The sequence below is a fragment of the Anas acuta genome, chromosome 7, assembly GCF_963932015.1.
Source record: "Anas acuta chromosome 7, bAnaAcu1.1, whole genome shotgun sequence".
NCBI lineage: Eukaryota > Metazoa > Chordata > Aves > Anseriformes > Anatidae > Anas > Anas acuta.
In genome coordinates, this window is record NC_088985.1 from 18,201,940 (window position 1) to 18,215,393 (window position 13,454).

The 13,454-nt window shown below is 66.7% G+C and overlaps 2 protein-coding genes across 9 annotated transcripts in view; one reads left to right on the top strand and one right to left on the bottom strand.

The window, feature by feature from the left end:
* The first annotated feature begins 114 nt into the window (after positions 1–114).
* Positions 115–9,930, top strand: NFKB2 (nuclear factor kappa B subunit 2). Of its 6 annotated transcripts, XM_068689631.1 has the most exons (23): positions 115–253; positions 2,670–2,852; positions 3,554–3,632; positions 4,029–4,069; positions 4,156–4,254; positions 4,391–4,542; positions 5,061–5,167; positions 5,273–5,431; positions 5,699–5,803; positions 5,960–6,045; positions 6,168–6,306; positions 6,390–6,509; positions 6,629–6,811; positions 6,916–7,057; positions 7,216–7,330; positions 7,488–7,695; positions 7,782–7,951; positions 8,044–8,146; positions 8,235–8,467; positions 8,695–8,764; positions 8,850–9,022; positions 9,101–9,212; positions 9,295–9,930. In XM_068689631.1, exons 2-23 carry the CDS (start codon positions 2,802–2,804, stop codon positions 9,420–9,422), a joined length of 2,775 nt encoding a protein of 924 aa, XP_068545732.1. In that variant the 5' UTR covers positions 115–253; positions 2,670–2,801; the 3' UTR covers positions 9,423–9,930. The 6 variants fall into 6 exon arrangements, with proteins under 6 accessions (XP_068545732.1, XP_068545729.1, XP_068545730.1 ...); XM_068689628.1 differs by having other exon boundaries at positions 5,061–5,431; XM_068689629.1 differs by having other exon boundaries at positions 4,032–4,069; positions 5,061–5,431.
* Positions 9,873–13,454, bottom strand: part of PSD (pleckstrin and Sec7 domain containing) — a 31,500-nt gene continuing 27,918 nt past the window's right edge. For all 3 annotated transcript variants that reach the window (XM_068689626.1, XM_068689625.1, XM_068689627.1), the window contains 5 exons: positions 13,200–13,270; positions 12,784–12,941; positions 12,430–12,574; positions 11,889–12,032; positions 9,873–11,539 (listed from right to left, as the gene is read on the bottom strand). In XM_068689626.1, the coding sequence (XP_068545727.1) occupies positions 11,300–11,539; positions 11,889–12,032; positions 12,430–12,574; positions 12,784–12,941; positions 13,200–13,270 (758 nt within the window). In that variant the 3' untranslated portion in view covers positions 9,873–11,299. The remainder of the gene's footprint in view (positions 11,540–11,888; positions 12,033–12,429; positions 12,575–12,783; positions 12,942–13,199; positions 13,271–13,454) is intronic.

Genomic DNA, 13,454 nt, shown 5'->3' on the forward strand with positions numbered 1-13,454 from the left:
GCTGGCTGTTACACGTAACAGGTGTCAAAAACTCGCAGAAAAGCCCAGCCACGGGCTGCACGGCCACGGGGCGCGCTGCGGGGCCGCCCCCGGAGCCCCCCGGAGCCCCCCGGAGCCCTCGGGGCGCGGGGCCGGGCGGGGCGCGGCGGCGGCCGGGAAGCCCCGGGGGGCGGGGCCGGGCCGGGACTTTCCCGGGCAGCGGCGGGAGCGGCGCCGAGCGGGGCTGGGGCCGGAGCCGAGCGGAGGGGTAGGGGTAAGGAAGGGGCACGGGGAGGGGGAGGCGGGCCTGGGGGACCCCCTGGGGCAGGCGGGGTTAGGGGTAGGGTGGGTCAGGGTTAGGGTCAGGGTCAGGGTCAGGGTTTGGTTAGGGTTAGGGTCAGGGTTTGGTTAGGGTTAGGGGGAGCAGGGAGAGGTTAGGGGTGGCGGGGAGGGTGAGCGCGATGCTGGGGAGAGGGCGGCCAGGGCTGGTTTTCCTCTTCCCGTGCCCCTGTGGCCCCGATCCCCGACTGCAGTGCCAGGAGGGTGCCGGTGTGTGGGGCAGCCGCATGGCTCTGCCCCATGGCTCTGCCCCACGGCCGGAGCGGCAGCGGTGCCACGGGCGGTGTGGGAGCACGGGGACAGGGGCAGCGAGGGCCCCGCCGGCACCCAGAGGGGGTTTTGGAGGATGTGCAGGCGCCCGAGTGGAGCAGATGGTTCATAACACAACAAAGCAGCTGATTTATGGGCCCCTAGAGGAGAAACACAGAAGATCAGTGGGTGGCTGGGGTTTGCCAAAACGAACTTGATAGCAGCGATGGGAGGAAAGGCACAGAGAGACGTGCACAGAGATACGAGTGGCTTGGCACGCCAGGGCGGGCTGCTGGAAGGCTGGGATGGCTGCAGGGAGAGGGGATTTGTCCCTGCCACTCGTATGGGTCAGGGGATGGATTTCCAGGACAGGTCTCTGAACCAGGTCCCTGCAAGAAAGACCCCGCAGCCTTGTCAGCCACACAGTTGCTAACAGGTAGCTGTGGGGGAGCAGGGCCCAGGAACTGAGCAGAAAGCAGGCTTGGGAACTTAAGGCTGTAATTTGCAGGCATTAGGAAGCTCCTGGGGAAACAAAATGCGCAGGGAATAGTGTTAGAGAGGAGCAGCCAGGTGGGTGGCTGGAGCATGATCCTGCTGCCTCCTGCGTTTCTGGAGGGCCCTTTCCCGTGGCTGCTAAACAGTCCTGGTGCAGCCAGCCAGACGGATGTTTCCCTGGTGCCTGCAGGGCACCAGCTCTGCGAGTCAGCTGGCTGTCATGGGAGAAAAGAAAACAGCACCGGCATCGCTGGGTCACGTTTGGGGAGCTGCAGGCATGAAGCAGGGCTGTAACCCACTGAGCTTGCCAGCAGCTGGCCCTTCGTGGAGGCAGCCTGGCACCAGGAGCCGGCTCGGCAGCGGGCTGCACCATCCCAGCAAGGGGCCGGTGCTGCTCGGGGCAGCGATGCCTGCAAAATCCGTCCCGAGTCATAGGAACGTGGAGACGTGGGGGAATCAGCCCAGCAAGGGGAGCCTACAGCGTGTGGGTGATGGTGGATGTGAGCCCAGGGTCCAGAGGTGTGCCAGGGGGAACAGGAGGGGGAGGTGGGTTATCCTGTGGGATGTGCAGGGGGTAGAAACGCAGTGTGCTGTGCCCCCAGGTGAAAAGCAGCCTCTCCCTGCTTGTCCTGGGGGCCTGAAGGCACCCTGCCAAGCTCAGGAGGCAGCACTTATCTCAGAGCAGCGCTGCATTGCCGCAGGCTCTTCCAGGAACAAGGAAACTGCGGTGCCCCTCCAGCTCTGCTCGGCGAGCAAGGTGTGCTTCCTCCGACACGGCAGCTTGCAGGCACAGGGCACAGGGACAGACAGCTCCCGAGCGAGACCCAGCGCAGGCTGGGGACAGGCAGGCATGACCCCGTGACGTTCCTGAGTCACGCTGGTTGCTGCAACAAGTGGAAGTGTGCAGGGCAGAGATGAGCGAGCTGCAAAACCCCCTCGAGGGATGGGGCTGAGGGCGCGGGAGAACGGGGAGCTGCCGTGTGCAGGAGCCACGGTGTGTTCATCTCGAGGGTTTGCCTTGGGGTTCCCCCAAATGCGCTTGGTGTTTAGGGTTAGAGGGGCTCCTCCTGGCACACTGGTGAAGGACATTTGTCCCCTCTTTCACCTCTCTGTGACACCTGCATCAACAGATCTGGAAGTGGGCTGAGGGTGCCCGGGTGAGATCTGGGCAGCAGGCAGCGCGTGGTGCTTCCCGCTGGCCTGCACTGGGTCACGTCTGCGCTGCCAGGCCTTGGGAACAGCCTGGGGAAGGTTTCCCCTTGCTTTGCAATGAGGTCCTGGCTCCCTCAGCTCCTGCACCCATGGGCAGGAGCTGCTGGAGCTCAGCTGCACTCTTGCAGCCATGGGGAAAATCTCAAGCCCAGGGCCTCAGGGCAGCCCCTTTGGAGGGTTCGAGCGGCTGGAAAATCTCCTTGAAAAAGCTCTTTTCAGCTTCTGAAGAATATGAGTCACTCACGAGCTGAACAATCCCCTTCCTTCCCCTCTTCTCCCACACACCCAAAATCCCCTGAGCGGGACCTGCGGCAACCACTGCTTCAGAAATTCATGGTACGAGGGCACAGCGGAGTCAGATACTTTTTTTTTTTTTTTTTTTTTCCACTGCTCAGTGAGGAAAAGGAATGTGGAGAAAGAGAGCGTGCCCCGCTCCGCTCTGATCCTGCCCCTTTGCTAGAAGCCTCCGGTGCTTTCCCACTGCCGGGCAGACCCCGACCCCGGCGGCCCCGTGCCTGGCAGTCCCCATGGCCATGCTGGGGCTGGACGGGCTGCTGAGGCCTGCCTCTTCCTCCGCGGTGAGTGGGGGGCTGGGGGGCTGCTGTAGGGGCGGTGTTCCCTCGGGGGGCTGCGGGGCGGCCGGAGGGGAAAGCGGGGATGGGGACGAGGCCGGCGGACACCCTGCAGCCTCGACGGGACGGGTGCGGGGGTTTCGGTGTGAGCGGGGCCGGGGCGCGGAGCTCACCCCGCTGCCTGCCCGTGTCCCCCCGGGCCGGGGGGGACCCCTCGGGGCAGCGCTTTGGGGCCAGCTCCCGCCTGGGGCTGGGGACTGGCGGGGCGCCCCGTCGGGCCGGGCCGGGGCCGTGAGCCGGTGCCGTGCCGGGCCGCTCCGAGCCGTGCCGGTGCCGCTGGGCGGGGCGGTGACGCGCGGGGCCGTCATTTCCCGGCCCGGCGGGGTTTCTGGGGACTTTCCGGAGCGGCGGCGCCTTCCTGCGCCCGGCCCCGCTCCGCGCCCGCTGTGCCCGCAGCGCGGCCCCGCGCCATGGACGAGCACTTCCAGCCCGTGAGTGAGCGCTGCCCGGGGACGGGGAGCTGTCCCGCTGTCTGTCCGCCCCGCTGTCTGTTTGTCCGGCCCGGGGTCACAGCGGGACGCGGGGGGGGGGGGGGTTGGGGGTAGGGGTTGGGCGCCCGCACGCCCCGCTCGGTGGGGAGGGTACCGGGGGCTGTGTCCCCCCGCCGGCTGCACCCCCTGGGCTCACGCTCCCCTCCCCTCGCCCAGTGCCTGGATGGGATCGACTACGACGACTTCAATTTCGGCACCCACATGATGGAGCAGAAGGAGCCCCTGATGCAGACGGGTAAGGGACGTGTCCCCCCGGGGTCCCCGGCCATGCAGCGGGGTTTCCCGGCGGGCTGACTCACGCCGGGTGCTTCCCAGCAGCGCCGCGGGGCCGTGCACCCCATGTCCCCGATGTGGGCTGGCTGGGAATCCCTGCCCCGTGCTGGGATGGGGCTGGTCAGCCTGGCCCTGCTGCCAGGGAGCTGAGCTGGGGCTGTGCTGGGGGTCCCCGAGTGCCAGGGCACCCTGATGGCTGCTCCCAGACAGGCGCTGGGGGCTCTGGGGACCCCCGCGGGACAGACAGGGGTCACCTCGCTGTCAGCACCGTGCCCGTACCTCCAGCATCGGCACTGGGAGCGCACACGTGCTGGTTGCCCCGTGCTTCTCACCCGTGCCTCTGCTCTCTGTCCTCCAGTAGAAGGCCCCTACCTCATCATCATCGAGCAGCCGAAGCAGGTAAGGACGCGACCCGGGCAGGGGCAGGCAGAGCGCCAGGGTCACACCCCAGTGCCGTCGGTCTGACCCCCTCCGTGCTTCCACAGCGGGGCTTCCGATTTCGGTATGGCTGTGAGGGGCCGTCACACGGCGGGCTGCCGGGAGCGTCCAGCGAGAAGGGGCGCAAGACGTACCCCACCGTCAAGGTGAGTGCTGGGGGGAGCGGGGCTTTGGGGTGCACGCAGGGACCGGGAGGGGTGCCTGGAAGGGAGGACGTTAACGGGTATTGAGACACCCCAGCACTGGCGCTTGCAGCGTGCTGCATCTCCCTTCTCCCCGCAGATCTGCAACTACATAGGGATGGCCCGGATCGAGGTGGACCTGGTGACACACAGCGACCCTCCCCGCGTGCACGCCCACAGCCTGGTGGGCAAGCAGTGCAACGAGGCTGGCAACTGCGTGGCCATCGTGGGACCCAAGGACATGACTGCTCAGTACGTGCGGAGGGGACCCGGTGGGCTGGGGTGGCTCCGTAGCCCTGTCGGGGGGCTCCTGCCCAGCCGGTGGCAGAGGCTGAAGCAGGCAGGTTCGTGGCTGGCCCAGCTGCTGTGTGCCCCAGCGCTGCTGTAGCCTGAGCAGCCTGGTTTGGGGAAGAAAGGGTGTTTTCCTCAGATCTGCTGCTGAAGTGGGACAGGAGGGGCAGGAGCTGTGTGCGCTCTGTTGCTGCACACAAAGTCCCTCATAGGTCCCATAAATCCAACCCCTGCTGCTGGCTCAGCCTGGTCCCACGTGCATCCGTCTGCCCCCCAGCCCTCTCAGCTCCCACTCTGGGCTGGTCACCTGCAGAGCCCTCTGCTCTGGGCTCCTCTGCTCCCCGCGGTGACGGCTCCTCTTTGCCCTGCACGCATTGAGCTGCTGCTGCCCCGCTGCCCTGTGCTGAGCTCTGCCAGCCCTCGGTGAGCCGCGTGCCCCAGGGCCGGCTGTGCGATGACAGCGGGCTCGTCTCCGCCAGGTTCAGCAACCTGGGAGTGCTGCACGTCACCAAGAAGAACATGATGGAGATCATGAAGGAGAAGCTGAAGCAGCAGAAGATCCGCAACAAGAACAGCCTGCTGACAGGTGGGGGCAGCCTGGGGCTGCGTGGAGCGGGGACCTGCTGTGGGGTGGCAGCTGCGGGGCTGGGCTGGGCACGGGGTCTGACGGCATCGCCCCCCGGCCCGGCAGAAGCCGAGCTGCGAGAGATCGAGCTGGAGGCGAAGGAGCTGAAGAAGGTGATGGACCTCAGCATCGTGCGGTTGCGCTTCACCGCCTACCTTCGTGACAGCAGCGGGAACTTCACGCTGGCCCTGCAGCCCGTCATCTCGGACCCCATCCACGACAGCAGTGAGTGCAGGGCCAGCTCCTGCTGGCGGGGCGTGGGAGGGGTGGGCTGTGTGGGTGCCGTGTTGGGCTGATGGATGCGGCTCTGCCACCCGTCCCCGGGTGGCTTGGCTCTCATCGTAGCACGGTGACGAGGGGTGAATGGCTCCGTTTTGGCCAGCCCGGCCCCTGGGGCCCCCAGTGCAGTGGGCAGGGGACAGGGCAGGATGGGTGGGGAGCTCGTGGTTGCTCTGACAGCACGGGGGCTGCCAACGCCTCTTTGCTCTGCAGAGTCCCCCGGGGCTTCCAACCTGAAGATCTCGCGGATGGATAAGACGGCCGGCTCGGTGCGGGGCGGGGATGAGGTCTACTTGCTGTGCGACAAGGTCCAGAAAGGTAAAAGGCGTCCCCTCCAGCTGCGACACCCTGCAGGGGCTGAGGCGGAATCGGTCCCAGCCCCAGGGCCCCGAGGTGGCCAGGCTGCGTGGCCGTGTACCTGGAGCCCGGCCAGGCGGTGAGACAGGCGGTGCCAGGCCTCTTTCCCCCCCCCAGATGACATCGAGGTGCGCTTCTACGAGGATGATGAGAACGGCTGGCAGGCCTTTGGGGACTTCTCCCCCACAGACGTGCACAAGCAGGTACGGGGAGATGGGGGGGCTCCGGTCGTGCCCCCGGGCGGGTGGGTGCCCCACGAGGTGAGGTAGCCCCGTCACTGGCTCCAGGCAGGAGCAGGGCCAACGTCCCTCTTTCCTGCCCGCAGTACGCCATCGTCTTCCGCACGCCCCCCTACCACAAGCCCAAGATCGACCGTCCCGTCACCGTCTTCCTGCAGCTGAAGCGGAAGCGAGGGGGGGACGTGAGCGACTCGAAGCAGTTCACCTACTACCCCGTGGTGGAAGGTGAGCGCCGAGGGAGGGGTGCTCTCAGCACCGGGCTGGGCGTTCTCCCCCCAGCCCTGAACCTCCCCGGTCTCTCCCTGCAGATAAGGAGGAGGTGGAGAGGAAGCGCAAGAAAGTCCTGCCCCAGTTCCCCCAGCACTTTGGTGGGGGCTCGCACATGGGGGGAGCCGGCGGCGGTGCCGGGGGCTTCGGATCAGGAGGAGGTGAGTCAGGAATCCCTGCTCCCCGCTCCACCAGCCCAACCCTGACCCTAACCCTGACCCTAACCCTGACCCTGACCCTGACCCTGACCCTGGCCCTGACCCACCCCCTTGCCCCGCAGGTGGGAACCTCAGCTTTCCCTACTCGCCCGGGCTGGCGTACAACAGCATCTACTCGACCGGCCCGCACCCCGTGGGGGGGTACCAGGGCGGTGTGCAGATGAAGGCCCCCAACGTGGACGGGGACGAGGGCGACAGGCAGGTGCCTACGGAGAGCTTATACTGCAAGGAGCTGCAGAAGCAGGGTAGGAGGAGAGAAGGGGCTGGGAGACCTGCCCTGGGGCAGAGGCGGTGCCCGGAGAGGCGGCTGGGGGGGTGCCCAGTGCTGATGTCCCGCTTCGTGCTGCAGCCCAGGTCTGCCACCTCTGGATGCTGGCCCTGGCGCGCCGCAACGCTCACGCCCTGCTCGACTACTCGGTCACGGCAGACCCCCGCATGCTGCTGGCTGTCCAGAGGCACCTGGCCGCCTCGCAGGACGAGAACGGGGACACGTGAGTGTGCGGGGCGAGGGGCACACGGTGGGACAGCACGAACCGTGCTGGCCGTCAGAGCCCGGCCCCGGGGGTGGCATTACAGGGCTGGGGGCAGCAGCTGGTGGGGAGGCCCTGGGGACACGGAGCTGGGACAAAAGCTGTCCTCTCTCCCACAGGCCTTTGCACCTCGCTATTATCCATGAGCAGACGGCTGTGATCAAGCAGCTGATCGACGTGATCGTTAGCATCCCCAGCCCTCAGATCATCAACATCACCAACAACCTGCAGCAGGTACGGGGCTTTTCGTGGAGGAGGGCTGAGGGAGGGTCTCCCCTATCCAGGGCTGGTGCCTGCATCCAGGTGCTGGGGGCTGCTGCCCGCTGCCCGGGCTGTGTGTGAGGGGTGCTGGGATGGGACCAGCGCTGGTGACGGGTGTCCCGGTCCGCAGACACCGCTGCACTTGGCCGTCATCACCAAGCAGCCCCAGGTGGTACAGCTCCTGCTGCAAGCCCGTGCAGACCCCACCTTGCTGGACCGCTACGGCAATTCCCTGCTGCACCTGGCGCTCCACACGGGCGACGAAGAGATGGTGAGGACGCTGCTGGCCCACCTGGGTGCGGCTGCCCCCTACCTGCTGCGCCTGCCCAACTTCTACGGTGAGCGGGGCCGGGGGACGAAGGGCCCGGGTGGGGACGGGGCCCGGCGTGGCTGGCGGGGTGCTGAGCCTCTCCCCCTGCCCCAGGCCTCCTGCCCGTGCACCTGGCCGTGAAGGCGAAGAGCCCGGCCTGCCTGGACCTGCTGGTCAGGAAGGGGGCGGATGTGAACGCCACGGAGATGCAGGGCGGGAGGACCCCGCTGCACCTGGCTGTGGAGATGGAGAACCTCAACATGGCCACACACCTGGTGAAGAAGGTAGGGGGCCGCCTCCTCGCTGCAGGTGGGTGCAGGGAGAGGGAAGCAGGGCCGGGGGGCCCGTCCTCATGGCCTCGTGCCTTTCTCTATAGCTGGGAGCAGACGTCAACAGCCGGACCTTCGCTGGGAACACCCCCCTGCACCTGGCGGCCGGCCTGGGCTCCCCCACGCTCACCAAGCTGCTCCTCAAAGCAGGTACGGTGCCGACCCTCCCCTCCTGCCCACGGGCGGTGGGAGCAGCCCCTGCCCTGTTCGGGGGGACTCAGCCACCCCTCGCCCACAGGGGCCGATGTGCTGAATGAGAACGACGAGCCCATCAGCCCCTCCTCGTCGGAGGCGAGCAGCGACACGGATGCTGACCCCGAGGAGCAGGAGGTGGGCATGGAGCTGGGGGAGCCGTCCCCGGCCACGCCGCCTGCCCCCAGCCCCCAGCCCGACCCTGAGCAGGAGCAGGAGGAGACAGGGCCCCGACCACGCCGCTGCCACACGCCGCTGGACCTGACCCGCAGCCAGAAGGTGCGTGGGAGGCACGGTGTGGGGTGGGGGCATTTCCATGGGGTACACAGCATGGGGTGGGGGCCGGAGCACTGGGAGGCTCTCTGGAGAGGCAGAGCTGTGCCAGGAGCACAGGCCTGGCTGGTGCCAGCACCCTGGCTGGCATTGTGCCCCTCCACGTCCCAGGGAGCTGGGATGTGTTGTTTGGTGTTCGGGGTGATGCTCATGTCCCTGTGTCTGTCCCGCAGGTGCGGGACATCCTGCTGCAAGCCTCCCAGCCGGGCCCCGAGGCGGAGCTGCCCGCTGCCCCCCGTGCAGGTGAGCAGCCCCTCTGCCCTGCAGGGCAGGACCAGGGCCGGCCACGGGGACGGGCAGCGTGTGACAGAGCTGCGTGTCCCCACAGGGAACGTCCTGTCCCTGGACAACGACGCGCTGCAGGGCTTGGAGCAGCTGCTGAACCAGGACAGCAGCGGGTCCGACTGGATGGAGCTGGCCAAGCGGCTGGGGCTCTGCAGCCTGGTGGAGACCTACAAGGACACCCCCTCGCCCAGCGTCAGCCTGCTGCGCAGCTACGAGGTCAGTGCCTGGCCGGGGCGCCCCGTCCTCCTCCCGGCCCCACCGCGTCCCTCCCCACTCACTGTGTTCTCCCTGCAGCTGGCCGGGGGCAGCCTGGGGGGGCTGCTGGAGGCGCTGGACTCCATGGGGCTGCGCAAGGCCGTCAGGATACTGCGCAAAACTGAGGCGCAGGAGAAGCTGCAGAGCACAGGTACTGGGGGTGCAGGGATGGGGGGAGGGCCCCGCTGCCCCCCTGGCCTCTCCCCCCTGACCGCCCTGGGCTTGCCTTGCAGAGATCAAGGAGGATAGCGCCTACGGCAGCGAGTCGGTGGAGGAGGAGCAGGTGCCTGCCCTGGCCTTGAAGCCAGGGCCGGTGCCAGCCGGTGAGCTGCCCCACAGCCAGCAGCAGCAGGTGCACTGAGGGGCCGGGGGGGCCGTGCTGCCCCCCGCCCTGCCCACCCCATCCCACACAAGTGCCTTCTGGACTGGGAGCCCACGCCGCAGCCCTGGCTGCCTGGACGCTCGGGGGCGGGATGCAGCCTGCCCTGGCCCCTCTCTGCTCTTATTTAACAGTCCCTCCCTGGCCTGGTGAATAAAGGGACACGGTTTCCATTAGCCTCAGCCAGCTGTGTCTCTGCCGCCAGGCGGCGAGGCAGGGCCCTGCCCGTGGCCCTGGGGCGGGCAGCCTGGCTGCGGGCCCCTCAGCAGCCCCTGGAGCCTCGGCTGTCCCCAGCGTCACCCCTGGGCTCACCTGGGGGAAAAACCACAGCACACACAAGAACTGAAGAGCAAGTTTTACTTCAGTAACCGACAGAAGAAGCTGTACAAAGGTTTTTCTCCCCCTCCCCGAGCCGCCTGGGGCAGGGGTGGATTTTTCTTTTTTTTTTTTTTCCTTTCTTTTTTTTTTTTTTTTTGCAATAGACTCAAAAGAGCAGAATAAAAAGTTTGACACATTCGCAAAGTCAGTGCTGAAAACAGCCGGGTCCCGTGCAGCCAGGAACAGCGTGTGTTTGCAGCCCCTACCCTCAGCCCTTCTGCTGGCCCCGGCTCTGGACCCCTCCGCTTGCACCCTCAGCGCTCCTGCAGCCACGCCTGAGCACCAGCACCCGCTGCTGACCCGCACCCTCCAGCCCTGCTCACCCTGCTGCCAGCCTGGGGAAGGACAGACCCTGCAGCTGAAGGATGGGCTGCAGCCACTGCTCCTCCTCCTCTAGCTCAGGACCTCACAGCTCTCCCCGCTCGTCGGACCAGCACTCAGTGCTGCAGCCTCCAAGGCCCCCGCGATGCTTTGGAGCAGTGGCAGTGGAAGGAAAGCCCCTGTCCCTGAGCCCACCGGCACAGTGCACCCCTCACACCTCAGCCAAGGGGCACAGTGAGACTGGGGCTGTGCCCGTGTTTGCCAAGCAGACAGTCGGCGGTGCCTGCGGGGCTGGCTCTCTCCAGGAAGGCTGCTGGTGCTGGACGGGTGAGGACGGGCTGGCTGGGCACAGGCTGGGTGGCTCGCAGCAGCACGCACAGGAGCGACGCTGGGCTCGCTGCCCAGGGAGGCTCTGCGTCCCCCCAAGGCCATGTAAAAACCTTTCTTCCCCCTGCCAAGAGTGCAGTGTCTACAGGAAATGGCTGGGTTTGTTTGTGTTTTTTTTTTTTTTTTTAAACAGTTCCAAAAAGCATCAAAATTAGCCCCCAAAAAACTCCCTGTTGGTCAGCTCGATCTGGTACTAAAAAGTGCAAAACTGTATCACAAAAACCGTTCAAAAGTTGTAAGAAAGCAGGAGGCGTGGGAGCAGCTGGGGCAGCAGGGAGGGAGCCCTGGCTCCCCCCAGCCCTCAGGGATGGGGCCAGGACCAGGGCTGGCACATGGGGCGCGTGGATGGCTCCTCTCTGCCCAGTCCCAGCTTTCCCACACGGCACAGCGGAGCTGGAGGAAAGCAGCCGCTGGCTGCGCTGCGTTGGGTTCTCACACCACGGAATGTAGCCCAGTCGGCAGGTTTCAGTCCCGTCCCCTCCGTGAGGCAGGGGGGCTGGAGGGGAGTCTGCAGCCAAGCGCAGAACAAGGAGGGGCAGGAATCAGTCTGATGGGGCAGCTCCCGCCGGCAGCGCCTGGGGCCGGTCCTGCCCCGCACCGCTCACCAGCCAAGGGGCCAGCGGGCTGGTGCTGGTGGCTGGGGAAGGCTGTCCCCACCCCAGCGCGTGCCCCAAGAGGATGGACTCATGCAGGGTCCCGGCGGGCACGTGGCGCCCACCCCAGTGCCAGGGGGCGGGATGGGAGCTGCAGCGCAGGCGGCTGGTGCCCCTGCCTTACGATTTCTGGGGGTGTCCGGGGGGCTGGCGGCTGGCGCGCTCCGAGACGTTGCGCTTCACCTTGGTGCCCGTGCTGGAGGGCTCGGCGTTGAGCGAGGGGCTGGAGCGGGATTTTTTCAGGCCGTCGTCCTCGCCGCCTGCTGCGTCGAAGAGAGTGGACTCGAAGGCCGCCAGGTCCTCGGAGCCCGCCTTCAGCTTGGCCCGCAGCAGCATGGCGTAGGTGCCGTAGCGGGATTTCTGGGGGCAAAGAGAGCAGGGGGGGTAGCAGGGCAGTGCCCTTCCAGCCGGCATCCTCCTCACGGCCCCTCCACCCCACCCTGGAGGTGTAATGCCCTCTTTCTTCCCTGGTGCTTCCCACCAGGGGCCCGCAGCGAGCTGAACGCCCTGCGGCATGCCCCATCCAGCCCCTGGGCCTGGGAGCCCCTCACCCTTACCCGTGGTGGGGAGCTGAGGGGGGCAGAGCGTGGCAGCAGTACCAGGAGAAGCCAAGGCAGGTCAGCTGCACGGGCAGGACAGGGCCCCAGCAGCTGGTGAGGGCCAAGGGCCTGTGGTGGTGGCACAGGGGCCGTGGGTTCTCCCAGCTCACCTCAAACTCCAGGTACTCCTCCTTCTGCTTCAGCTCCTCGTACTCCTTGCCCTTCACCTTTTTCTCCGGCAGTGAGGAGCGGTGCTCCAGCAGCTCCGCTGACATGGCCTTGAACTTGGTCTCATGGCTCTTCACCTGCTCGTCCTGGGGACAGGTGACACGGCATCAGCACCCCGTTCCCCTCACCCCCTGGCTGCAGCCAGCTGGGGCCAGGGCTGGCGTGGTTTTTCCAAGTCCAGCCCGGGTCTCAGGTGCTGCCCCTGGCTTTCCAAACATGGCAGCCCAAAGCACAAGCCCTTTGGGGAAATCTCCTGCAGCCAGCCCGCCGTGAGGCAGTCTTACAGCAGAATTTAATCCCCTCTAAAACTAGGCTGTGTTTTTTTTTTAATCCTTTCTGCTCTATGAATAACTGCAGCGGCACAAGCGAGAGCCAGCTAATCCCCCTGCCCGCTGTCCTGTCAAGGTCCTGGCCCCTCTCAGGGCAGGCAGACCGTGCTCGTCTCCACAGCCCAAGGCCTCGTCCCCACGCCGAGGGACCCACCTGGGACAGCCGGGTGCAGGAGCTGGGCAGCAGCGGGCGGCTGAACTTCTTCTGGGAGCCGATGGCGGCGGGGAAGGGGGGCGCGGAGAACATGGCAGCCACCACGTTGATGCGCGTGATCCACGAGTGCATCTGCTCGGGGTTCCTGGGGGGGAAGGCCAGCACAGGCCAGCTTGGCTCTGCTCGTTCTGACAGAGGCCAAAGGGACCTGCCCCAGAGACGAGCCTGGTGGTCCCTGATGGTCCCTGGCTCTACCCCGCTCCCTTCTAGAATGGGCCAGGACACGGCCCTCAGCCCCATCCCGCCTGCCACAGGTGAGCCCCCGCTGCCCTGTGCGGGTGCTGGGGCACTCACTGTGCTTGGAAGAGGAAGACCCTCCAGTCGGCTGTCCTGAGGTAGAAGACATTGGGTCTCTTGCTGTAGTCAGACGCCCGTGTGGCGAGCGAGTGGTGGATGCTAATGGCATTCTTCAGCTCCTCTTCGGCCAGCGCCTTCCCTGGCTTGTACTCCTCCTGCAAGTCACAGGCCCTTCAGAGCCAGCCGGAGGCTGCGCCCCCCTCAACCCGGAGGTAGTGGGGCTCGGAGGTCAGCCTCCACCAGGCTGCTGCAGGGCTCTGCCTCCAGCCTGTGCCGCACCACTCAGGTACCTGGGCTTGGGGACAGGAGCCCCGTGGCTTCCCCCCCTTTCCCAGCAGCTGGGCAGCGTGTCAGCACCTCACCGCCCCCAGCCCCAGGTGACCCCATACGTGGGCAGTCCCTCTGCTCCCTACCTTCTGCAGGTAGAGGATCATCCCCTTCAGGATGGCGTGGAAAGGCTTCCAGCCGCGCTTCCCTCGGGGTGCTGTGGGAGAAGAGAGCAGCCCAGGCCTCAGTCCTGGTGCTGGGCAGGGCGCTGCCAGCTCCCCCTGCCCCCAGCTCCCCCTGCCCCCAGCTCCCCCTGCCCCCAGCTCCCCCTGCCACGCCGCACGTCAGCCCACCCCGGGGACGGGCAGCACGCCAGCACCATCCCCGCACACCTGAGCCCG